The 27916-nt window shown below is 32.0% G+C and overlaps 1 protein-coding gene across 1 annotated transcript; it reads right to left on the reverse strand.

The window, feature by feature from the left end:
• Positions 1–4766: 4766 nt before the first annotated feature.
• LOC140040124 (metallophosphoesterase MPPED2-like) lies at positions 4767–27707 on the reverse strand. Its single transcript, XM_072085809.1, has 6 exons — positions 27543–27707; positions 24996–25204; positions 24441–24587; positions 22932–23160; positions 20932–21047; positions 4767–6225 (listed from the first exon to the last, which is right to left on the reverse strand). Exons 1-6 carry the CDS (start codon positions 27551–27553, stop codon positions 5972–5974), a joined length of 966 nt encoding a protein of 321 aa, XP_071941910.1. The 5' UTR covers positions 27554–27707; the 3' UTR covers positions 4767–5971.
• Positions 27708–27916: the final 209 nt, after the last annotated feature.

A 27916-nucleotide genomic window follows, 5' to 3' on the forward strand; every position in this document is an offset into this window, starting at 1 on the left:
TATACCAGAAACTTTACTTCTTTTTGCCAATAAAATAGCAAGTCACACAGTATGTCTCAATGGTACAAAGCATAAGTTGTTTAACAATATAAAACTAAAATAAAACCTTTGAATAAAGCACATTATAAATCTTATTTATGTAACATAAATATAATAAAAGTATAAATTATATATTATTATAACTGATATGAAACCAAAATTGCACATCCCGATATCTGCCTTAAATCACTTAATTTTTAAATAAAAAGGTAAATTGATGACAATAGAAGTAAAAAATCTGTTCTTATCTATTGGTGACAAAAGGATAAGCTTTCCTTTGGCACAAAAATGTCACACATGTAGCCAACATTATGGTTATAGTTTACACTAATGAGTACACTTTAAATACTAAAACCGGTCTGAATAACATGTTCAGTTTTGTTACATCCAAATTTTCATTACATCACAATGTTGCTTTTAATAAAAAACATTTTTTTTTTAAATCCAAAAAAAAATTCCCTTATTTCAATACATCCATTAAAAAAAAAATACAAAAAGAACCTATTATATTATTTGGAAAGAGTATAGGGGTTAGGTTACATTTTCAGTCCCTATCATCTGGCTAACAAACCCTACCAGTCCAATCACTCTATCTTACAAAAACAAGAGTGGCATGCCCCAATGGGATGAAAGATATAAGATAATATATTTTAAATTGGTCCATCATAAAACATGTTGGAAATTCATTTTCTAAATGGCTTACATACAAAGACTATAAATAAATGCATTCATTTCTACATACTTTTTTCTACCTGCAATTATACTATCAAATATCATAATTGATTCTAATAATACATTAAAACTTGATACATATAAACTAATACATTATATAATAGTACTTTTGTTTACAATATGTTTTAAATCTAAAACTATATATTCATATATTTTTTTATATTATGGAATTATTTTTACATGATATCACATTGAACAATATAAAACAACAAAGCTGATAATGTTCTTCTCACTTTTCCTTCATTGTCATGTCCGTATACAATTAATCAATCCTAGAAAACTCTGCCATTGAGCAGAAAATCAATCGCTGTTATTGGCCAATTGTCACCTTACATCTCATAAACAGCAGAAGTTGTGTACAATATATGTACTACTGGAAATCAGGTGGATCCAGGTGTATGCACAAGCAGATTGCCAATGTGGATGTACAGGCATGTACTTTTGCATCCACCTGTGCATTCAAAAGTACATGCCCAGTTGAATTTTTAGATGATGTACAGGTGGATTTCCAGATGGATGCCTAGTTGGTTGCCCAGTTGGATTTCCAGGTGGATGCCCTGTTGGATGCCTAGTTGGTTGCCCAGTTGGATTTCCAGGTGGCTGCACAGGTGGATACATAGGTGGTGTGTTATAAAACTACATACTGCACAGCAAATCCTTTTATATCATGCATAAGAATAAGGGTCTTTATAATAACCCTGAGAATTTAAATTCTAAATAAAAATTAAGTACCCTGAGAACTAATCAAGTTAGAAGATGGTTATAAAGCAAAAAAAATAAACATTTTGGTATTAATATCAGAAATGGATTATTCCAAATTTTTCACAAATTTAGGATCCTTTATACTCTAGTAGCTAGATCAACTTTCGTATGCACTTTGAGGTCCAGAGAATTTGACTTCAGAAATTGGTTTAGGGTGGTCAAACAATCATTTTTGGCTTGGTTACACATTTTGAAAATGTGGCGAAAGGTCAAAAGGTCAGGGTCAAATGTTAGAAGATCAAACACCATTATGTCTTTAAATCTCGACAACCACTGGTCACAGCGAGGTAATTTTGGTCTCAAATTGATCAGAAGGTATACATTCATATTCAGTCTAATGAAACATTTTAGTCGAAAATGACCGGAAATGCCATTTCTGACCTTTGACCCATAAACCAGGGCATGTCTGTATCTCCGTAACTATTGGCCGTAGAGACTTTAATTTGGGCTCAAATTGTTCGAAATATACATTTAGTTATTTGTTACACATTTTGAACAATGTTACAAAAGGTCAAAAGGTCAAGGCCAGGGGTTATATGAATAAACACAAATAGGTATTTGTATCTCGGCAACCACTGGTCACAGCGAGTAAATTTTGGTCTCAAAATGTTCAGAAGCTATACATTCATATTCAGTCTAATGAAACATTTTAGTAAAAAATGAACGGAAATGACATTTCTGACCTTTGACATACATACCAGGGCATCTTTTTATCTCTGTAAGTACAGGTCGTAGAAACTTAAATTTAGTATCAAATTGTTAGAAATACACATATTTACATTCATGATGATGAAGAAATACTATTAATTACTAATCTTTTAAATGAAAAACATATCTACCCAACTTATCATTAGACAGTAATGTTATGCAATAATTGATGCTTAATGATTTCATTATACTGTAGGAATTAAAACAAATCCTTTACTGTTTGTAATAATTGTACTTTTGCTTATAATAATGCTAGAAAGTATTGTTGACCCCCGAACATTCAAACATTTTGAGAATGCTAGAAGTAATTTACTGTAGTTACCCGAATAAAAGCCTCGGGTATTTATTTATTCAGGGAAGGCGTTTATTTTGTTGGGTGTAATAATGGTAACATGTATAATCAAATATACACCCCAGATATATATATATATAAAATTATATATATAATAAGAATAATAACGGGATTAAACCTCATTCTATCCTGGTGGAAGTACAATCATGTAATAAAAGGTATCGGAGACCACAATAATAGATCAAGTCATTGTCATTATTACGTATTACACTGTTGCATAATAGTTTTGAATGTCAACGACAAAACTTACACATATACACGTCTGTTCCCAGTGTAGATAATAAAACAATATATATTTCTGGAGATTTATTATCAATACCACTAGAAACGTTGACATGTTTTAGGTACTGAATGCATTGACAATAAAAGCATCAGAAGTTTATCATAATAAAATCATACTACCACACTGTACTACAGTACACAAGGGTGTTTTCAGGAAAGCTGGACATATCGTACAATAGTAATGAAACTATGTATTGGCATTTAAAACTATGCAAAAGATTGTTGTCAAATTGTAGTTACAAACAAATAGATGATAGAATGAAGATCCATTATGAGTGCAATCGTGTCAGGATAATGATGTGTCATTGTTTTACTGGCACCTGGAGGAGAAGATCCATTTAATGGAATCAGATGGAATCTATCACTTCTATTTTAAAAGACAGAAACATTTCGTTAAAAAGCATAAAGAGGAAAACGAATCATGTAAAGTACCTTTTATCAGTTGAGAAACGAAATACAATTATTAAAATTAGAGTATTCCTTCAAATAAACACCACCATTCCCTCCAATAGAACACCACGTGGAATAAACGCCCCGCCACATGCATTTACACAATAATTGTATCACGTCAACACATTTCATTAACTACCATAATCTACAATTTACCAAGCATTTTGACATAATTTTATCACTTTTTGATATTAATTGTGCAGTATTTTTTTACATCTAGGTGGTATTTATTTGATTATACATGTTACCATATTATACCCCAAATAAAGATGCCTCCTTTCCCCCTAAAAACCCTTTTGAACAATAAATGCCTGGGGCGTTTAATTGGATACATATGGCAAGTTACTTCTAGCATTCTGAAAAGAACTGCTGAGCTTAACGTTTCTATCAAAATGTCCTCGGGGACAGCAATAACTAGTACTTGAAATTAAAACAATTTAAAGTATCAGTTATTGCATAACATTACTGTCTAAGGATAAGTTGTGTAGATATGTTTTTTGTTTGAAACATTGGTAATAGTATTTCTGTTCATCTTTTAACCACATTTTCTATTACATTGAATGTAAATATGTATATTTTGAACAATTTGATACCAAATTTAAGTTTCTACGACCTGTACTTACAGAGATATGAAGATGCCCTGGTATGTGGGTCAAAGGTCAGAAATGGCATTTCTGATCATTTTTGACTAAAATGCCCCATTAGATGGAATAGAAATGCATGCCTTCTGAACATTTTGAGACCAACATTGACGTGCTGCAACCAGTGGTTGCCGAGATACAAGTACCTTTTTTTATTTGTTCAAATAACCCTTGACCTTGACCCTTTGACCTTTTGTAACATTTTTCAAAATGTGTAACAAATAACAAAACATATATTTCGAACAATTTAAAACAAAAATCAAGTGTCTACGACCAGTAGTTACGGAGATACATACATGCCCTGGGTTGTGGGTCAAAGGTCATAAATGGCATTTCCGGTCATTTTTTAATAAAATGTCCCATTAGACTGAATATAAATGTATACCTTCTGATTAATTTAAGACCAAAATTACCTCGTTGTGACCAGTGGTTGTTGAGATTTAAGGACATATTTGTGTTTGGTCTTATGACCTTTCACCTTGACCTTTTGACCTTTCGCCACATTTTCAAAATGTGTAACCAAGCCAAATATGATTGTTTGACCACCCTAAACCAATTTCTGAAGTCAAATTCTCTGGACCTCAAAGTGCATACGAAAGTTAATCTAGCTACTAGAGTATTAAACAAAATGGAATTTACTGGTATTTGGAAATCACATTTTCTACATTCTAATGTATTCATAGTTCACCAATATGGTATATGGAATCATTTTATTAAAGAAATTTATTAGAATGGCATTTTCTATTTTAACTGTTAAATAATGCTTAAACAGTATATACTGTATTTCTACTACACCTACTGAACCTCTCAACAAACAGGGTTTCCATCACAATGACTGCAAGATCTTCCAGTCCTCAAAAAGAATCTCTAGTTCAATCAACTAAAATGGCACTGGTTAAAGATGGAACTTCCACTGTGAGTTAAATGTTTACACATATGATTCGATTTAAACATGATCTACAACATACTCAACATGTAGAATATCATCAAACATCCACATATTTTAAAATAAATATGCTGTATACAAGCACCTATATTTCCAGCGGTATTGCAATAAATAAAAACAATTTGCTGAATACTTATGTTCACATGAATGTAGATAACACTGAATCTGAAAGTAAAGTCTGAATACTAGAGGTACAGTACATGTATTGCACTTTAGATACAACAGTAAATTTCAAAACTATTTCATAAGAATTTCTGCATAAAACATTACATATACCAGTAATATCTTTTTTTCACAGATGTTAAATCTTGTTAACAATGGAGAAGTTATTGTATAGAAGAAACAACAATACTTCCAAGTTCCTTGATAGTTTAAACTGGCTTTTCTTTCATGTTGAATTTGAACTTTTTTCAAATTAGAACAAGGTAACTCAAAAGTAAATTCTTCAATAAAGTGGAAAGCTGAAAAGTTATACAATGGTACTTTCAATTTGAACTTTAGCTAAAGATTTGATTTCCAGTTAAGTTAACCAGGATAGCTCAAAAGCAGTAAAGTACTTCTTTGAAGTAATACTGGAAGCTGAAAAGTTATACAGTAGTACGGTACTTCCAAATGAAACTTTAGCTTATGATTTGATTTTTTCCAAGTTCAACAAGGCGGCTCAAAAGCTATGCAGAATTTCTTCCAAAAAAAACTGGATAGCATAAGATTTTCTTTGTTCCAAATTAAGCAAAATGGCTCAAAAACTATTTCTTCCAAGTTGAACTGCATAACTTAAAAGCTCTATGACTTTTGCAAGTAGAAGCATACTTGAAAGTTAAAAGTCTTTTTACAAACTGCTACAACAAAGATTTCTTTCCATTTTAAATTAAAAAGAGATTCAGTGAAGAAAAAACAAATTCTCTTAAAATTACATAGATTGATTATTGAGCAAAATAATCACGAAATTATTATTCAGCCTAGTATTCAAGGTCTGTGAAATTGGATAAACGTTGAAGAAGACTGTTCTATTTGGTCCTTGTAACCATAAAAGTCATTTGGTCCTTAAAAGTGACAGTTTTATGTCTGCGTTTCTTCAGTCACGACATCCGATTCTGGTGTTGGCAGATCAAACACAATCGGTGCGTTTACTGGTGCGTACCTCAACGTACATGTACATGCATTAATATATGTTGTTACACCATCGGTTGTCATTCCGTATGATTCATGGATATGGCCGAATACGTGGTATTTTGGTTTTATTCTTTTTTGTACAGTATTTAAAAGCTCAACACAGCCTGTACGGTTATTCCCACTTGTTACGTCACCATGCCCTCAAAAGAAAAAATTTTAATTGATTTCAATAATCCAATATTACATATTTACATCTATAATAATAAATGCATCTATTCCACATAGGCCCTACAAAAAAATGTTGTTTAAAACATACAGCGAACTATTTTGTGGTTTGGAGCCTTTCTAATGATTTACACTTGATTCAGGTATATAAAATATACCAAATTGGCTAGTTGAGAATTCTCAACTATTACCGCAGTACGCCCAGCGTTGCCAGCGATAAAATTTAAATTATGCCGTATCCTGTCTCAAATAATGCCAGATTGGGAAAAATAATGCCAGATCCCCAAAATGTGGCCCTAAACAGCGCCACCAACGGTTGTATGTCTAATAAACGTTTGTAAAACCCCAACTGACACAAAATAGGGCCTAAAATTGTATCCCCATGTCCTACAAAATTTATATTTTTAGTTTTGTGAGTAATAACTAATAATTCTCAATATCTGGGGTGCGAAAATGGTAATTGCAAATGACACCAACACCAACCCCCACCCCCTCCCCCCATCCAAAAAAAAAAAACCTGTTACAGCCATGGAAATTTATAATTTTTGAGCTGAAATATGCAATAGGGTTGGTGAAATTCAGTCCAAAATACGCAGAATTTTTTCCAAAATACGTCAAGTTGAGGGCGCTATACTAATCCAAAATACGCGAGTCTTTCCAAAATACGTCGACTTGGGGGCGCTATTCATTTTCCAAAATACGCGAATTGTCCAAAATACGTCAAGTTGAGGGCGCTAGTCATTTTCCAAAATACGCAATTTGTCCAAAATACGTCAATTTGGAACCGCTTGTAATTTTCCAAAATACGTCAACTTGAGAGCGCTATTCATTTTCCAAAATACGCAATTTAAATAACTCCTTTACTTCTTCTAACCAATTAATTATTGATATTATTTTAATCACAATACCATATGCTTTTTATTATTATATATTATATGAAATAATTATTATGTTAGATTTCAGATTAGGTAACTTATTAGACCATAAGTACTGTACATTAAATTGAAAGCGATGTTTGTCTGTCGAGCTCGGGAAAAATATTGATTTTGTAGATCACCAAATATATAACACATACCTATGACTATACTTAAATACTATATACGTACATGCTGGTTTTGTAGCCGGTTTATGCCGTACATCGTTCAGACATTATTAACGTATATTATAGGCACTGTCTATTGACTGATGTTGGCACATATTTGTTGTTTTTCAGTAATAAATGATTACATTGAAAAATAATAATTGGCTACTCTACGACATTTTATTTACAAAAAATTCTGCCTTCTAATACTTTCATTTATAACTAAAATGTACTTGTTTGTTTTATTCCAAGAAACTTTTTTTGAATACATTAAACTGTAATTTTACCTTACACTCTCAATATGATACATTTGGAAAGGCTCTCGTATTTTGGAAAAAAAGTTTGCCGCCCTCAAGTTGACGTATTTTTGAAAATTACTAGCGGTCCCAAATTGCAAATTGACGTATTTTGGACAAATCGCGTATTTTGGAAATAAATAGCGCCCTCAATTTGACGTATTTTGGACAATTCACGTATTTTGGAAAATGAATAGCGCCCTCAAGTCGACGTATTTTGGAAAGACTCGCGTATTTTGGATTAGTATAGCGCCCTCAACATTGACGTATTTTGGAAAAAATTCTGCGTATTTTGGACTGATGTTCACCAACCCGACTCGAAATATGAGAGCTGCTCGATGGCCGGGATCTTTGCACTTAATTTCAAATCTGAAAGGATCTTAGCCCACCATAATTCGAAAATGGCAATTATAATTTAAAATAGGAAATCAAAATATATATCAATTGTGTCTCCAGGACCTCAACCCCACCATGGTTGGGGCTGAGGTAAGAACATTTGAAAAATATAGAGCTGCTCAATGGCCGGAAATGGCACTTAATTTCAAATATTAAATAAAAATATATTTATTAGAGTACCTCCAGGATCTTAGCCCATGATAGTTTTGAAAGTGCCAATTATATTTTAAAATAGGAAATAAAAATATATATTAAGTGTTTCCAGGACCTCAGCCCCACCATGGTTGGGGCTGAGGTAAAACAAATTGGAAAAATAGAGCTGCTAGATGGCCGGAAATTGCACTTAATTTTAAATAACAATGTATAAGAGTCCCTAGGACCTCGCCCCATCATGGTCACTGAGAGGTGAAGAACATTTGGAAATATAGGGTTGCTACGAAGATGCAAATGGAACATAATTTGAAATATGGAAAACAAATTCTCTAGAAGAAATTCTTTTTAAAATTAGAGCTTCTAGTTACCGGAAATTGCCATTTTAAGGGTTGGGGTAGAGGTGTGGCCGCTTATAATTATGAACTGAAAAAACAAAACCCCTTTCATAATGTTTTCGTTCAATTGTCTCTATATCTGGGGATCCAATAACCTGCATGGTCTCTGAAATAGAGCAACATAATTGGCCAATAGCTAGCCTCTTCGGATTTGTTGTGCTGCCTATATCGCACACACGGTAGTTTTCGAGCAGCCTTCCTATCCGAAGAGTCGATTAAGTCCGAAACGAAAGGATGGAAGAACTATTGTACGGAAAACCCGAACAGATCTGTTTTGTACGATATGATATTGTGTAAGGTGATTTTTGTTCTGTGGTATATTATTTTTTTGGTTGTTCAAAAAACACAAAATTATGCCAGATTATGCTAAAAACGGCTAAATAATGCCGCGGCATTATGCCAGATGCCGTGGGCCTCCAAATAATGCCAAAAAGCATAATAATGCCAGAAATGGCAACTATGAGTACGCCTGTAACGACGAAGCCTACCGGTATAATGGGATAGGCTGATTTCCTTGTTAACTTAAGGGGTAATTTAATTACTGAATTATGATTGGTAGTAAAGGAAATTTACTGGAATCCTATTGGATGGTAAGGTGGTAGTAGGACCATGTCCATCCCATTGCAGTAATAAAGTTGAGCCACCTGCGACCATTACAATGTCCTACCATGCTAATGTAGGAGTGGGGAAATGTTATGCTTACTACTGTTTCTTTTAATAATTTAGTACAATTAATAAGAATAAAGAATACACTTAACAATATACAACAAATAACATTAATGTACGATGTAGTTTAACACTGTTCTAAACTATAGTCATTTTGGTATACTTGAGCACATTGATAAAGAATAGGATAAACTTAACAATATACAACAAATAACATTAATGTACGATCCCGTTTAACACTGTTCTCAACTATAGTCATTTTGGTATACTTGAGCACAGTGATAAAGAATAGGATAAACTTAACAATATACAACAACAATGTACGATCCCGCTTAACACTGTTCTCAACTATAGTCATTTTGGTATACTTGAGCACAGTGATAAAGAATAGGATAAACTTAACAATATACAACAAAAAACATTAATGTACGATCCAGTTTAACACTGTTCTCAACTATAGTCATTTTGGTATACTTGAGAACAGTTATAAAGAATAGGATAAACTTAACAATATACAACAAAAAACATCAATGTACGATCCCGTTTAACACTGTTCTAAACTATAGTCATTTTGGTATACTTGAGCACAGTGATAAAGAATAGGATAAACTTAGCAATATACAACAAAAAACATTAATGTACGATCCAGTTTAACACTGTTCTCAACTATAGTCATTTTGGTATACTTGAGAACAGTGATAAAGAATATGATAAACTTAACAATATACAACAACAATGTACGATCCCGCTTAACACTGTTCTCAACTATAGTCATTTTGGTATACTTGAGCACAGTGATAAAGAATAGGATAAACTTAACAATATACAACAAAAAACATTAATGTACGATCCAGTTTAACACTGTTCTCAACTATAGTCATTTTGGTATACTTGAGAACAGTTATAAAGAATAGGATAAACTTAACAATATACAACAAAAAACATCAATGTACGATCCCGTTTAACACTGTTCTAAACTATAGTCATTTTGGTATACTTGAGCACAGTGATAAAGAATAGGATAAACTTAGCAATATACAACAAAAAACATTAATGTACGATCCAGTTTAACACTGTTCTCAACTATAGTCATTTTGGTATACTTGAGAACAGTGATAAAGAATATGATAAACTTAACAATATACAACAAAAAACATTAATGTACGATCCCGTTTAACACTGTTCTCAACTATAGTCATTTTGGTATACTTGAGCACAGTGATAAAGAATAGGATAAACTTAATAATATACAACAAATAACATTAATGTACGATCCAGTTTAACACTGTTCTCAACTAAAGTTATTTTGGTATACTTGAGAACAGTGATAAAGAATAGGATAAACTTAACAATATACAACAAAAAACATTAATGTACGATCCAGTTTAACACTGTTCTCAACTATAGTCATTTTGGTATACTTGAGAACAGTGATAAAGAATAGGATAAACTTAACAATATACAACAAAAAACATTAATGTACGATCCCGTTTAACACTGTTCTCAACTATAGTCATTTTGGTATACTTGAGCACAGTGATAAAGAATAGGATAAACTTAATAATATACAACAAAAAACATTAATGTACGATCCAGTTTAACACTGTTCTCAACTATAGTTATTTTGGTATACTTGAGAACAGTGATAAAGAATAGGATAAACTTAACAATATACAACAAAAAACATTAATGTACGATCCAGTTTAACACTGTTCTCAACTATAGTCATTTTGGTATACTTGAGCACAGTGATAAAGAATAGGATAAACTTAAAAATATACAACAAAAAACATTAATGTACGATCCAGTTTAACACTGTTCTCAACTAAAGTTATTTTGGTATACTTGAGAACAGTGATAAAGAATAGGATAAACTTAACAATATACAACAAAAAACATTAATGTACGATCCAGTTTAACACTGTTCTCAACTATAGTCATTTTGGTATACTTGAGAACAGTGATAAAGAATAGGATAAACTTAACAATATACAACAAAAAACATTAATGTACGATCCCGTTTAACACTGTTCTCAACTATAGTCATTTTGGTATACTTGAGCACAGTGATAAAGAATAGGATAAACTTAATAATATACAACAAATAACATTAATGTACGATCCAGTTTACCACTGTTCTCAACTATAGTCATTTTGGTATACTTGAGCACAGTGATAAAGAATAGGATAAACTTAAAAATATACAACAAAAAACATTAATGTACGATCCAGTTTAACACTGTTCTCAACTATAGTCATTTTGGTATACTTGAGCACAGTGATAAAGAATAGGATAAACTTAAAAATATACAACAAAAAACATTAATGTACGATCCAGTTTAACACTGTTCTCAACTATAGTTATTTTGGTATACTTGAGAACAGTGATAAAGAATAGGATAAACTTAACAATATACAACAAAAAACATTAATGTACGATCCAGTTTAACACTGTTCTCAACTATAGTCATTTTGGTATACTTGAGAACAGTGATAAAGAATAGGATAAACTTAACAATATACAACAAAAAACGTACATTAATGTACGATCCCGTTTAACACTGTTCTCAACTATAGTCATTTTGGTATACTTGAGCACAGTGATAAAGAATAGGATAAACTTAACAATATACAACAAAAAACATTAATGTACGATCCCGTTTAACACTGTTCTCAACTATAGTCATTTTGGTATACTTGAGCACAGTGATAAAGAATAGGATAAACTTAATAATATACAACAAATAACATTAATGTACGATCCCGTTTACCACTGTTCTCAACTATAGTCATTTTGGTATAACTTGAGCACAGTGATAAAGAATAGGATAAACTTAACAATATACAACAAAAAACATTAATGTACGATCCCGTTTACCACTGTTCTCAACTATAGTCATTTTGGTATACTTGAGCACAATATACAACAAATAACATTAATGTACACGATTCTGTTTAACACTGTTCTCAACTATAGTCATTTTCATATACTTGAGCACAGTGATAATATGAAAAACATAATAACACTATAATATTTGTAGATGAATGACGCGGACACGTACATATGTTCATAAGTAATTGATATAAATTGACTTTTAAAAGTGGAATTAACACAAATGATTGTAGATAAATATGACGTGAATTGCACGTACATAATGTTGATGAGTAGTATATTTATATAAATCGACTTTGAAAAGTGAAATAACACTAATATTTGTAGATGAATATGACGTGGACACGTACATATATTGATTAGTATATTGATATAAATCGACTTTTAAAAGTCAAATTAACACTAATATTTGTAGATGAATATGACTTGGACACGATTTACATATGTTGATGAGTATATTGATATAAATCGACTTTTAAAAGTGAAATAACACTAATATTTGTAGATGAATATGACGTGGACACGTACGGTACATAATGTTGATGAGTATATTGATATAAATCGACTTTTAAAAGTGAAATAACACTATTGATTGCAGATGAATATGACGTGGACAAGTACATTTATTGATGAGTATATTGATATAAATCGACTTTTAAAGTGAAATAACACTATTAGTTGTACACTATTGATCATATATGAATATGACGTGAATTGCACGTACATATGTTGATGCGTAGGCCTATATTGATATAATTGACTTCGAAAAGTGAAATAACACTGATTTGTAAATGAATATGACGTGGACAAGTACATTTATTGATGAGTATATTGATAAATCGACTTTTAAAAGTGAAATAACACTAATATTTATAGATGAATATGACGTGGACACGTACATATGTTGATGAGTATATTGATATAAATCGACTTTTAAAAGAGGAATTAACACTATTGATTGTAGACGTGAATTGCACGTACATATGTTGATGAGTGTATTGATATAAATCGACTAAACGGTAAATAACACTATCTTGTACAAGTACCCTCACTTGCACTGATGAAGGGCTAGTGTTGCCCGAAAACTCTGCTAACTTTTCTGGCTGTTTTACTTTATCGTTTTGATTTAGCTTTTCGCTTCTTTTTTTTGTATCTCCATTGAGACCACAGCATTGTTATTATTTCAGTATTTTGCCTTTGGATTTACTAATATTAAAAGTGAAATAACACTAATGACTGTAGATGATATGACATTTATGTTGATGTATATATTTTTGTATATATAATATGCACACGTACATACGTTGATAGGTATTGATATAAATAGATTTTTAAAAGTACGGTAATAGACACTTTATTTGTAGATGAATACGACATGGACAAGTTGCAATAAATTCTATCGTTATATCGTATGTTGATGAGTATTGATATAAATCGACTTTTTTAAAGTGGAATAACACTAAAATGTATAGATGGATATGGCCTCAACAAGTATTGTATTAAGCGGTACTGTATATTGATAGACTTCATACCTGTAATGTCAATGGAATCTGGCAACAAGAATTGTGTTTGATCCTCCTAATAGTATTCTAATAATCTTGGTTTGTAAAGGAGGCATGAAAAATCTAAACGCATAGCCAGGGGAGGGGTTGGAGTTTCGAACAAACTTCCCTGTGCCCGTCCTACGGTTTTTGTGAACTTTTTAGTTGCGTGCAAACGCGACTCTACAGCTCACTATGTCGATCGGTCGGTCGGTAAACACCAACTCAAATTTGAGCACGCGACTGCAGCCATGTATAGGCCTATGGCCTGTTTATACTAGAAATCAGCAGTGAAAGTATATGTAAATAATATGTGTTAATATAGAATTAGTTTTTTTTATTTAATAAATAGTATTAAAGTTGATCTTATTCTTTATCTGTGATTAATTATACTCAAATGACTATAGTTTAAAACAGTATTAAACGGCATCTTACATTAATGTTATTTGCTGTTTATTCGAAGTTTATCCTATTCTTTATCACTGTGCTCAAATATACCAAAATTACTATAGTTGAGAACAGTGTTAAACTGGATCGTACATTAATGTTATTTGTTGTATATTGTTAAGTTTATCCTATTCTTTATCACTGTGCTCAAGTATACCAAAATGACTATAGTTGAGAACAGTGTTAAACTGGATCGTACATTAATGTTTTTTGTTGTATATTTTTAAGTTTATCCTATTCTTTATCACTGTGCTCAAGTATACCAAAATGACTATAGTTGAGAACAGTGTTAAACTGGATCGTACATTAATGTTATTTGTTGTATATTATTAAGTTTATCCTATTCTTTATCACTGTGCTCAAGTATACCAAAATGACTATAGTTGAGAACAGTGTTAAACGGGATCGTACATTAATGTTATTTGTTGTATATTGTTAAGTTTATCCTATTCTTTATCACTGTGCTCAAGTATACCAAAATGACTATAGTTGAGAACAGTGTTAAACGGGATCATACATTAATGCTATTTGTTGTATATTATTAAGTTTATCCTATTCTTTATCACTGTGCTCAAGTATACCAAAATGACTATAGTCGAGAACAGTGTTAAACAGGATCATACATTAATGTTATTTGTTGTATATTGTTAAGTTTATCCTATTCTTTATCACTGTGCTCAAGTATACCAAAATGACTATAGTCGAGAACAGTGTTAAACGGGATCATACATTAATGTTATTTGTTGTATATTATTAAGTTTATCCTATTCTTTATCACTGTGCTCAAGTATACCAAAATGACTATAGTCGAGAACAGTGTTAAACGGGATCGTACATTAATGCTATTTGTTGTATATTATTAAGTTTATCCTATTCTTTATCACTGTGCTCAAGTATACCAAAATGACTATAGTCGAGAACAGTGTTAAACGGGATCGTACATTAATGCTATTTGTTGTATATTATTAAGTTTATCCTATTATTTATCACTGTGCTCAAGTATACCAAAATGACTATAGTTGAGAACAGTGTTAAACTGGATCGTACATTAATGTTTTTTGTTGTATATTGTTAAGTTTATCCTATTCTTTATCACTGTACTTAAGTATACCAAAATGACTATAGTTGAGAACAGTGTTAAACTGGATCGTACATTAATGTTATTTGTTGTATATTATTAAGTTTATCCTATTCTTTATCACTGTGCTCAAGTAGGCCTATACCAAAATGACTATAGTTGAGAACAGTGTTAAACTGGATCGTACATTAATGCTATTTGTTGTATATTATTAAGTTTATCCTATTCTTTATCACTGTGCTCAAGTATACCAAAATGACTATAGTTGAGAACAGTGTTAAACGGGATCGTACATTAATGTTATATGTTGTATATTGTTAAGTTTATCCTATTCTTTATCACTGTGCTCAAGTATACCAATGACTATAGTTGAGAACAGTGTTAAACTACATCGTACATTAATGTTATTTGTTGTATATTGTTAAGTTTATCCTATTCTTTATCACTGTGCTCAAGTATACCGAAATGACTATAGTTGAGAACAGTGTTAAACGGGATCATACATTAATGTTATTTGTTGTATAATGTTAAGTTTATCCTATTCTTTATCACTGTTCTCAAGTATCCAAAATGACTATAGGCTAGTTGAACAGTGTTAAACTGGATCGTACATTAATGCTATTTGTTGTATATTGTTAAGTTTATCCTATTCTTTATCACTGTGCTCAAGTATACCAAAATGACTATAGTCGAGAACAGTGGTAAACTGGATCGTACATTAATTTTATCCTTTGCTTTACTGTGCTTTGATTTGATAAGCAAGTTTGGTTGCCCCGCCCCCATATGCTGCCTACTAAATTAGGATTCCCTAGCTTTTCTATAAAAATTGAAGTACCCACAATGCACGTTATACGGAAGTCATAGTCTTGTAAAATACAGACACAATAGTTTTTATCGTATTGTTTTCATTTAAATATCACTAAGATTGTCTTAAACTACAAACAACTAAAATTAGTGAAGGTATGCAAGTGTTTCTAAATATTTATTACTGGTAGTATTAATACAATTTGGATTATATCATTTTCCAGAAAGGTAGAAAAAAACATAAAATAGTTGAGAATTCTCAACTAGCCAGGATGGTATAGGAAATATAGCTCCTTGATTATAATATTGTAATGACATGACCTTTGACACGGAACTGAATAAACGACCTCTTTGGTCACGAACCTGAACGAGCGTGTATGACTATGAATTATATGATATTCTAAAGTCCCAAAACATGTCAATGGCGACGAGGATTGGTATACAAAGTATATAGGCGTATTACGTGAGTTATATACAAGTTACTGAGAATGATTAGGCTAGACACATTGGACAATATTCCACCATTTGAGGTAGGAAACGATCCAACTAATTTAGCGGCAAGATGGCGGCAGTGGAAAAAGGCCGTGCATATTCTCATCACAGCGAAAGGCGTGACAGACGCGACACAGAGAGAGGCAATTTTATTGCATGCGGGAGGCATACGCCTGCAAGAAATTTATTTTACATTGCCCGAAATAGTTGTTTGAAGACGGAGAGGCGAGACCTTCTGCTTATGAAATCGCCATAAAGAAGCTTGATGCTTATTTTGAACCTCAAGTGAACTCACCATTTGAGAGACATAAATTTAGGAAATTAAGCCAATTTGAAGCAGAATCGGTAACAAATTTTATATTTAGACTAAGAAAACAGGCTGACTTGTGTGATTTTGGCACAGAAATAGATAACAACATCAGAGATCAACTGATTGATGGATGTACGTCAGAAAAGTTAAAGAAAGTGTTGTTACAAAAAGGTAACGATTTGACTCTACCAAAAGCAGTCAACATAGCAAACTCATTTGAGCTAGTACAGAAGCAGTCGGAGACTATGGCAACGGGCAGTACTAGTAGAACAAGTAATGTAAATGCAGTTCATCATCGTACAAATCATAGAGGTGCATCGAATGACAGAAGTAGTGGTAGTGGCAAGTATTATAAACATAAACAAACACATCAGCAGCAACAGAATCCATGTTATAGGTGTGGAAGAGGCAGACACAAGCCGGAAGATTGTTGGTTTAAAGAGAAAGACTGTAACAATTGCAAGAAAAAGGGACACATTGCATCACAATGCAGAACAAGAAAGAATACGAGTACCAGTAAGCGACAACAACAACAAAATCAAGTACAAGCTGAAGAAAGCACTAGTGAAGAAAGTGATGACAGTGTAATGATGGCTTCAATGATCAGCGAGTCTAATGCTTCTAACCCAATAAAAGTTGATCTTGAACTAAATGGACAGAAATTTGACTTTGAGATTGATACAGGTGCTACATTCACTGTTGTACCTGAATGCGTATACACAAAATTATCAAATGTTTCTCTTTCAGAGACCAATATCCTTTTTAAAAGTTTTACAGGTGAACGGGTTAAACCCTTAGGTACATGTACTGTAAATGTGCAGTATAAAAACCAATGTAAGAAACTAGATATGTATGTTGTAAAAGAAACCAATCAATTGTTATTTGGCAGAGATTGGCTGCAACACATTCAACTAAATTGGTCGGAACTAATACATAGCCCACACTATGTTAACATTGTAAATGTCGATGCTCAGATAAACAAAATACTAAATGAACACAAAAGTTTGTTTAATGGCAAATTAGGTCAACTTAAGCATACTAAAGCCCATATTGAAATGAGAGAGGGGGCTACACCTATTATCAGTAAATGTCATCGTGTACCCTATGCTTTAAAAGAACCAGTTAACAACGAAATTGACCGATTAGTCGAACAGGGAATATTAACACCTGTTAAGCATACAGAATGGGCTAGTTCAATAGTGACCATAAAGAAAGGAGAGGGTATCCGAATTTGTGGTAATTATAAAACGACTATTAATCAAAATTTGAAACCAGTGGCCCCGCCCAATATTAATGTAGACGATATCTTATCAAAACTGGCAGGGGGACAGAAATATTCAACGTTAGATTTAACACAGGCATATAATCAGATGGAGCTTACTGAACCATCAAAGGGTCTGTTAACGTTAATAACTGAGAAAGGTTTCTACCAAGTAAATCGACTTGTTTACGGTGTGGCTTCTGCCCCATCTATTTGGCAAAATGCGATGCTTAAAATTATTATTGGCCTAGAACAAGTCATGGTTTATTTGGATGATATAATAATAACAGGAAAAGATGATGCTGAACATCTTAAGAATTTGGAAAAAGTTTTGATTCGATTGGAAGAGGAAGGTGTAAAACTAAAACGTGATAAATGTCATTTCATGAAAGAATCTGTTACATATTTGGGTCATGTAATTGATAAAGATGGGGTGCATAAAAGTCCCATTAAAGTTGATCAAATTATGCAAATTCCACTTCCACAAGATGTTGGACAAATGAGATCATATTTGGGCATGATAAATTATTATCAATCATTCATTCCAAATTTAGCTACCTTATTGAGACCATTATATGCAATGATATGTAAAGGTAAATCATTTGTGTGGACTGAAGAAGCGCGAACAGCTTTTGATAATTCAAAGCAAGCACTGGCTAACTCAGGTTTTTTGGTACATTTTGACTCAAGTTTACCAGTCAAAATTGCGACGGATGCTTCACCGTATGGGGTGAGTGCTATACTTAGCCATATGATCGATGGGCAAGAGCGTCCAGTCAAAATTGCTTCACGCGCATTAACTAAAGCGGAACAAAATTATCCTCAGATAGAACGAGAAGCGTTGGGAATTATTTTTGCGCTAAAGAAGTATTATCCATATATTTATGGAAGAAAATTTACACTGATAACGGATAATAAACCTTTGGTTACCATATTTGGGCCTAAAAAGGGTCTACCAGTGTTAGCTGCGGAGAGAATGCAACGTTGGGCATTATTTGTAGCCGGGTTCAACTATGATATTGAATTCAGATGTAGTAAGGCAAATGCTAACGTAGATTGTTTCTCCAGGTTACCAATTGATAAAGCGGAAAACATAAACATAGATGTAAATGTTAATTTTATGGACATGATAAATGCATTGCCTATAACAGCTGACGAAATTAGTAAAATGACTAGTAGAGATAAACATCTAAGTAAAGTGAAACGCTTAATAATGAATGGTTGGGTGTCAAATGATGATAAAACCATAGAACCATATTATTTAAGACGTAATGAATTATCGATAGAAAAAGGTTGTATTTTGTGGGGAGAGAGAGTAGTACTCCCTCCAAGGCTCCGTAGCAGGGTCATGGATGATCTACATTGTGGTCACCTGGGAGTTGTTAAAATGAAGAGCATTGCTCGCTCTTATATTTGGTTTCCGAATATTGATTCTGAAATTGAACAGTTGGCTAAGGCATGCGATCCTTGCCAACGTATTCAAAATAGACCAGCCACAGTGCCGATGCATCCCTGGGTACCTGCTAGGGAACGTTGGGAAAGAATTCATATTGATTTCGCCGGTCCATTTCAAGGAAAAATGTTCCTTATTGTAGTTGATGCATTTAGTAAATGGCCAGAAGTAAAAATAATGAATTCGACCACATCCACGAACACAATTGAAGCACTTCGACAAATGTTTAGTCAATGGGGTCTTCCACAAATAGTAGTTTCGGATAATGGAAGTCAGTTTACGGCTTCAGAATTTAAGGATTTTATGAGAGCAAATGGCATAATTCATAAGTATTCATGTCCAGGTCATCCGGCTACTAATGGTCAGGCCGAGAGATTTGTTCAAACAATGAAACAAGGTTTGAAAGCCGCAATTGATGATAAATGTTCAATTCAAACAAGGTTAAGTAAATTTCTGTTAGCGTACAGAAACGCTGAACACAGTGTAACTAAACAATCACCTGCTCAATTGTTTGTAAAGAGACAGCTGAGAACAAGATTAGATTTACTTAGACCTAATGTTAATATAACAGTTAGAGATCACTTACATAAAGAGATGGAAAAATCTAATAAGAAAATGAGAAGTTTTGTTGTGAATGATCAAGTATATGTAAGAGATTTTAGGAAGGAAGGGAGTCACAAAATTAAATGGGCTCCAGGAACCATAGTTGAAAAAAAAGGTCCATTAAAATATATTGTTAAAGTGGGATCATACACATGGAAAAGGCATACAAATCAAATCAGATCTAGAATGGCTGATGTTTCAGAAACCGAGACCGGTAATCTGGAGGATTTGTTAGACCAATTGCTTGATAATGATAATTTAGAAAGTAATGTAATAAATGACAAAGTTACGGTAGTACCGGAAACACCCACTAGGACCCCAGCTCCAGTGCGAAGGTCAATTAGAGTTAGAAAAGAAAGAATGAGATTAATTGAAGAATGTTATCTAGGAAACGGGTAGAAGAAGTAATTAAGAAAGAAACAGTCAAAGTATAAGATAGGAGAATTAACAGAATGATGTTTTATGGAATGATGAAAAGATTGTTTAAAACATTCTGGAAATGTTTTTGTTAAAATGTTTTTGTTGAAATAGTTGATTTACTTAAAACATAACTTGTGCAAATTTATTCAGAAGATAACTTTTAATTAACAAGGGAGAATGACAAGTATTTACACTTGATTATAATATTGTAATGACATGACCTTTGACACGGAACTGAATAAACGACCTCTTTGGTCACGAACCTGAACGAGCGTGTATGACTATGAATTATATGATATTCTAAAGTCCCAAAACATGTCAGTCCTACTGTAAATTCCGTAAAACCTTGAAACTTCATGGTATGTCTACAGAAAAAATTAAATTCTACTTACCAAGTGGCGGACCATGGGTCATCAGAATGTCAATTCCTTCAGGAATTTTTTCCCACTTATCTAGACAAGCCTGCCCTCTTGGTAAATTAAATCCCCAATCATAGAATTCTGGTTGCCTAAAATAAAGAAAAGACAAATAAGTTATAATAAAAGGCTTAAACCAAAACTACTCTCAAAGACTTTGTTTAATTATGCATCATGTGAATAGGTAGGACCTCCTGTATGAACAGTGATGCAATTTCAAATAAACAATAAAAATGGTATGATAATTAATTAACACACTGTAACAATATTTTTAGGCCTAATGATACCATATAGCACTATACAAGAATGACATGACACGAGTCGCGTGTGGCCGAGTTGTTAAGGAAAGATGAATAAATGCCATTTCGTGGCAGCAATCGACCATAGTCTTAAGAGTAAAGAAAGTTCTTGCGTGTGAGTGTCATCCACACATGTGCGCAACTCAGTTAGGCTGCAAGATACAGGTTATTCCCCCCACATTCATATTTACAACTAAACATATGGTATGGTAGATACAGTACTTAATTTCATAATTATTATATATATATCTTCAGACTGAATCTTCAGAAATGACCTATTCAAATTCTACTTAACCATTTATTATTTAATATCTTTAGTCTGACAAATAAATTATTACCTTGTACTTTTGACCAGGTCATCATCAAATAATAAACTAAATAGCCTATTAGAAATGATTTACTTATTTTTGGCCTAGCTTTCATATACCGTATGTTTATTTGCAAATTTGATATTCCACATTAGATATTCGCCAATGTATCCAATAAAATTTCTACACAACAGAAATTCATTATCATAAACTCAGAATTACAACACAGATTTTGCAATCAGAGCTGCTTTTATTTATCAATATTGTACTACATAAACCTCGATTTTTGTTTAGTTATATTATAAAAATTGGATTATTACTGAAAGTATGAAATATTATTATAATATTTAAGTATTTAATGTAAATATATTACTGTATATAATATTGTAAATACTGTATTTGATTATACTGCCAAAAATTAAAATCATACCATAAAATTCAGTTATAAGTTGACAATTTCCAGTGAAATTAATGAACCTGGGCAATACTGTATATGGTGTCCTCTATTTAGGGGAAAACACCTATTAAGGGGACAATTTGTCCCAAAGGCGCACAATACGGTACCTTTTAAAATGGGTTCAACTGTATTGTCATCTTCAAATATAAATCATTATATTAAATCGGCCACATCAGTAAATAATAAAAATATTAGTTTTGTATATTTACAAGTTAGAAAGGAAGACAAAATAGTGATATAATATTGTACATGATATATACATGATAGCTATTGTATATGATTCAACAGTAGATGATGTTATTGTAAAATGAATTTTATCAATACTGTACACTCTAAAAATAAAATGGATTCTCTTACAATACCACGTCAGAATAGGAGATTAATTGAGCAGTGGAACTAAAATCTCTTACTAAATGGCTAAACAATGCTGTTGATAAATCCGCTGCTATTAAGCAAGAAATAATTATACTTATAGTCTATAGATCTGAACAGAACAATCATATACTGCAAAACAACTGAGAGTTCATGTTGCATAGCTTCACTCGAAAATATGTTTACAATTATGTCAGAGGAAGAGCAAACCCCCATGATTACTCTCCTTGAGGCAAAGCTAATTTACAGTACTTCCTACTGTATGTAACAGTTATCACCATTTTAGATTTCTTTCATACAACACCATAACTAAAGCAATTTTTATTTGATCTAAAAACAATTGGCAAAATTTGTTTAATCTGTTATTATTTATAGAAAAAAAGGAAATTTTACACTAGCATTCAATACAATCCTTCCAATGTGAGTGACTGAGCGGTTAAGACAGTAGAACCGTAATACTCATCAATTGTTTACGCTCAAAAAAATCCCCAGAAAATTTGCGAAAGCCATTTTATTTTGAGAACCAAGGAAAATACGTACCATGGCGATCCGTAAATGCGAAATCCGCAAACGGTTGTTTCTGTATCCTGAAGATATGTGCAATTAGTAAGAAGTGATGAAATGTCTTCGTAATCGTCTTTCTTTAGTTGTTGTAAGGCAGTGGAGAATCCCATAAAAACCTGACTAGTCCCTTCATCCATCATCTTTTTATCAAAAGTTACCTCATGGTTGCCAGCTATCACTATTTTGTGCTTGTGCGGTAACGAACCTGAAAATAATTGATACAAAAATAGAATTTGTTTACTTATCTGTCTATCAAGTAAACACATCCAAAATGATCTTATCTTGTCAATGTACTATCATTGCCATTAATAATAGTTTTAAAAAATTATTTCATTTTATTTAAATGCCACTGAATATTTTCACATCACCACATATTCAACATACAATATGCATAATTATTCTTTTATACATCAATTTCTTTAATGACCTCTCACTACTGTATGCGAGACCATGATGGATATAATTTGACCCTTTTATCCTTGAAAATTAAATTCCCAAATAAAAAGTAAAATTTCAGTGAACTGTTATACAATTATGATTTTTTTTTGTTTTTGTAAAACGTTAATAAAATACTACATGCGGTCACAAATGTTATTGGTAAATCATTTTATTCTAGACACCAGCATTTTCTTTTTAAAATGTGATGTTTCAATGCTGCATACAAAATTGATGTGTACTACTGTACTACTAGTGATACTAGAATGTACAATATACATAATGCTAATTTACTATTAAGCTTGCCATAGTCACCATATGAGGCCGCAGTGAGCAATACTCCAGCATAGCTGTTGATATCCAATGATTGAGATAATGGTATAATGGCACAGTGAAGGATTAATGAATATTCATCATACAAAATTATAATATTATAATTGTTTTAACTCAAGGCAATATTGTTAATGTTTAAATGGAAAATAGTGTTTGATGAAATCATGAAGAGGATGATGATGTGATGTTGAATTGTAAAATAACAGTAAAAATTCTGGTAACAATCAAGGATAGGCATTAATAATTACCATGGCGACAGATGGTAATCATAACAACTAAAACAGATTTAATGATAAAATGATAATTAGCCATAATAATGATGTTGATGCAACAAAAATGTCCCATTAATGGGAATGCCATCTGAGAATATTAAGCTCTGTCTAAAATATCAAATTTTATGTGACAACAAAATATGATGTGTTCATATATGGACGGGATGATGTCACAAATATCACTAGTACCATATTTGAACATATTGTACTACTACCATATTTGGACAATTTTGTTGTCAAACTAGTTTGATTGTGTAGACAGAGCTTTAGAGATTGACTATATGTAAAAACATATGTTGCATTTCATTTGGGTCATGGAAAAGTACCCCCTTAGTAGGGGTATCACCTCAATTAAAGGTGGAAAAAAATATTTTCTGTAATCATCACTAAACAAAATTAATAATTATTAATTACTATTTAGATAAATCATTAAAGAAATCCTTACCTAAAAAATCATTAAAAGCTACAACTTCCTTAGGCATTCCAATATTTGTGAAGTCTCCCGCATGAAGCAGAACATCTCCTTGCGGAATAGGTGGCATGTGACTCTGGCGCGAGTGTGTGTCAGAGATGCACACAAAGCGTGTATATCCTAAATAACATCGATGTATAGTTTTAAAAAAACAGCAATGAATTACCAGTACTTATCTTAATATATTCTCTAAATAGGACGATTGAATTTGATTACATTTAGTTAAATGTAGGAGCAGCGTCTCTAAACTCTGTTACTATTTATAATAATTTAATAGACTGCAAAAAAAACGGTCAATGAAGGCCTTAAAAAGTATTTGCCAGCAATATGGGGCTTGCAATGTTAATAAAGGAGAGAAATTGGCCTTAGAAAATAAGAAAAGCATGGTAATGCTCTAGTATCATAACAAAAAAAAAGAAACAAATTACGATGATAAAGATAAGGGATTTTTTAGAAAATATACACTTCTTAAAAAAATTTTTTCAAGATGAATAAAAAAGTGAACGTTCATAAATATTTTAGCCCTACCTTCAGGTTTTGGTGTTGATGGATCCATTGGAGTAACTGTCTTAAAAGTTTGCTTGACTTTTAATCGATCCCATACCTTATCTGGATTTGCTGTGTCTGGGTGAACCTCTATCTTTTTACTCCCTCCTTCATTTTCATTATCACTATCTTCACAATTCGGCACGTCTGACATTCTGCGGCCGCTTCCAAATCCACCTTTCAAAAATTTCCTAAACCAGGGCATAAATGGTATTTAGTATCGACACTGTGACAGTAAAGAATGTGTTATATCTTGTGCTATGTATAGTACCTTATCAAATTCTGATCAAATTCATGTATTTGTAAGTTATTTAAATCAATTCGAGCTACCTTTAATGACTCTTAAAAACAAACAAATTCACATTCAAATAAATGTACGTCACAAACTTAATCACGATTCATCTATATGAAAAGATAAATTTAAAAAAAGACATTTTCTGACAAATAGGGTTATAAAAATGGAATGTTGATACTGTGTGTGTACACTCATCTTAACCTAAAGGTATTAGGGATTCTCTTACAGTATATTAACTTAGGATTTATGGAATTACAATACAATAAATCAAATTGACAATATAACCATTGTTGATTGATGGAATAAACAAATTTATTCTAAAAAAAATTGAATAATAAATAACAAATTTGTAAATAAAAAGGTGATAAAAGTGAAAATGTACATTTGGCACATCCTGTATTCACAGAAGTTGCCGGACATGATGGATTTGGTTTAATGCCCTAATTTTCCGGGTAGGAAGTCACACGAAACAATCACCTAGCCTATTCAAGGATGACTATTATTTATATGTACTTTAGTTCCGTGCAGATGTCAGTGGAATTTTGAGGTTGAATAATTTAAGCATTAAATGACGACAGTATTTTTCTTAAGGCATGTTTTCATGTTGTTTTAATATTTACATCATCAGTTCAATTGATGTCATCTTAAATGGAGTGAAAAAAAATACCATTTTTAATATCAGCAAAATTTCACAAAATCACGCCACAAGGTTCGGAACATTAGTATTGTTTTCTTTCGTTTTCTTATATTTCAAAAATCAAACCAACAGCCAAAATGATTCCTCAATAACAGGAGGGTTAACAGAAGGGATACAGATCGGATACAGCAACAAAACATGGCCTATAGGCCTAGTAGCATTTAACAATTATAATCAACTTTAAAATTGTATTCCTAACTGATTAAATGAATATGTGAAAACATAAACTAGACCGTTTTCTAAAGAGAATTATATTTTTATATAATTATTTACTAAATCTACAAAACAATCCTGATTATTGATATGATGATATTCACCCTCCTGAAAGAAACATGAAATATGGGTCTGGTCAGATCGTATGGTAATCTACGAGTACAGTAGGTATACTGATAAAGAAACATGATATAAATTTTTTTCAAAATTAATTAACAGAATTATAAAGAAACTTAAGATCTAGAGTAGGAAAGCGTTTAGCTGAATTAATTGGCTGTTTATAAGACAAAACGCATGAAACGATGATGGAACCTTTTTAGATATAATTAACAAAAATGATTGAATTATTAACAGCTAACTAAAATCAAGAGAAGGTTAAATTGTTATATCAAAGAATGTTTTTTCACACTATTTATAACAGTACTCTATCATAGAGTGGATATGGATGCAAAATTTCGGAAATTGAGATGAAACGATAGGTTGAGAGTGTTGCAACATATTTTACTGTTAGCTAAACTTTTTAGATGAACAAACATTTTTGAAAATGTAACAGTGGTTCATTTAATGGACCTTAGAATTTCACCTTTTTAAGATTATCATTTTCAACCAGTGTAGTATAATAAAATGTTACTTCTTACACATTCATTTGTATAGTCACTATATCCTTCATATAGTAATTCAGTAATATAATAGTCAAAATGTCAGTTCTGTTTAAATTCTTTATTTGCAAAATTTATTGTTATCTGTCTAGTGGAATTTATTTTACAACTAAAGATGTAAAATCAAACTGAAAAATAATTTGTACTTTAAATAAATAAATCACTTTTGGCTAAACAAAGTTACAACAATAAATTTTAATAATCTAATCTAATAACTTAATGCATAATGAATAAAAATGAATAGAAATACAAAGAATACCACAATTTACATTATTTTGTATGTTTTCCATGAAAGAAATGAAATTTGATATTGACCAAACCCTCTAAAGCTAGGACATAATACAATGATATAAGTCAAATGCAAGCCTACTAAAACCAAAACTAAAGTCTAATGGTGGCCAGTAAAATACAGGATAGAATAATAGATGGGAATTCCCTCTGTATTCCAAATCCTAATTTGTTAATTTGCAAATTATTATGTGAAACAGCAGTTCTTGCGCAATTTACACATTTTTTGAGTACCGTAATTCTAATAGTTAATACTAAATAGGGTAAAAAATTCTTCCTTGGAAAAGCGTGCAATGAAATTAAATTAAGTTCAATTATTATTAGAAATTGCGCACAAATCCGTGGTTTAAACCTTGCATAAAATATTGCCAACTTACCGGAATGACATCTTGAATATTGGAATTAAAATTTAGAACCTGATTTTCTTGTCTCTTAACTTGAGCCTAGAGAACATCAACCTCTTCCAATTTTTCCTCCACCACACACTTTCTTCTGGCTACTGCGCGGCTAGCTGTGTGTGTGTCTGTATATTAATATAGAGTGTGTAGTGTCACAACAAGCCACAACGGAGAAGCTTACAGAAAAGAAAACAGAATATAGAATAGAGTCCCTTCCACAATTATACCAAAATGATTTGCTTACATAATACTATCGTTACATTTAATCAAATTACTATCTTAAGACTGGTCCAAAAATTACAGGAACTTAACAGAATTTAGCACCGCCGATCGAGTGATCATCATATCTACAG

This window comes from Antedon mediterranea, chromosome 2 (genome assembly GCF_964355755.1).
Source record: "Antedon mediterranea chromosome 2, ecAntMedi1.1, whole genome shotgun sequence".
In the NCBI taxonomy this organism is placed as follows: Eukaryota; Metazoa; Echinodermata; class Crinoidea; order Comatulida; family Antedonidae; genus Antedon; species Antedon mediterranea.

Excerpts from the sequence above, each read along its gene's own strand:
- LOC140040124 (XM_072085809.1), bottom strand. Across the intron at positions 24,588-24,995 it reads ATCAACACCAAAACCTGAAG|GATATACACGCTTTGTGTGC; the intron begins GTAGGGCTAAAA and ends GATGTTATTTAG. Across the intron at positions 6,226-20,931 it reads GACCCATGGTCCGCCACTTG|GGCATGGTGACGTAACAAGT; the intron begins GTAAGTAGAATT and ends TTTTCTTTTGAG.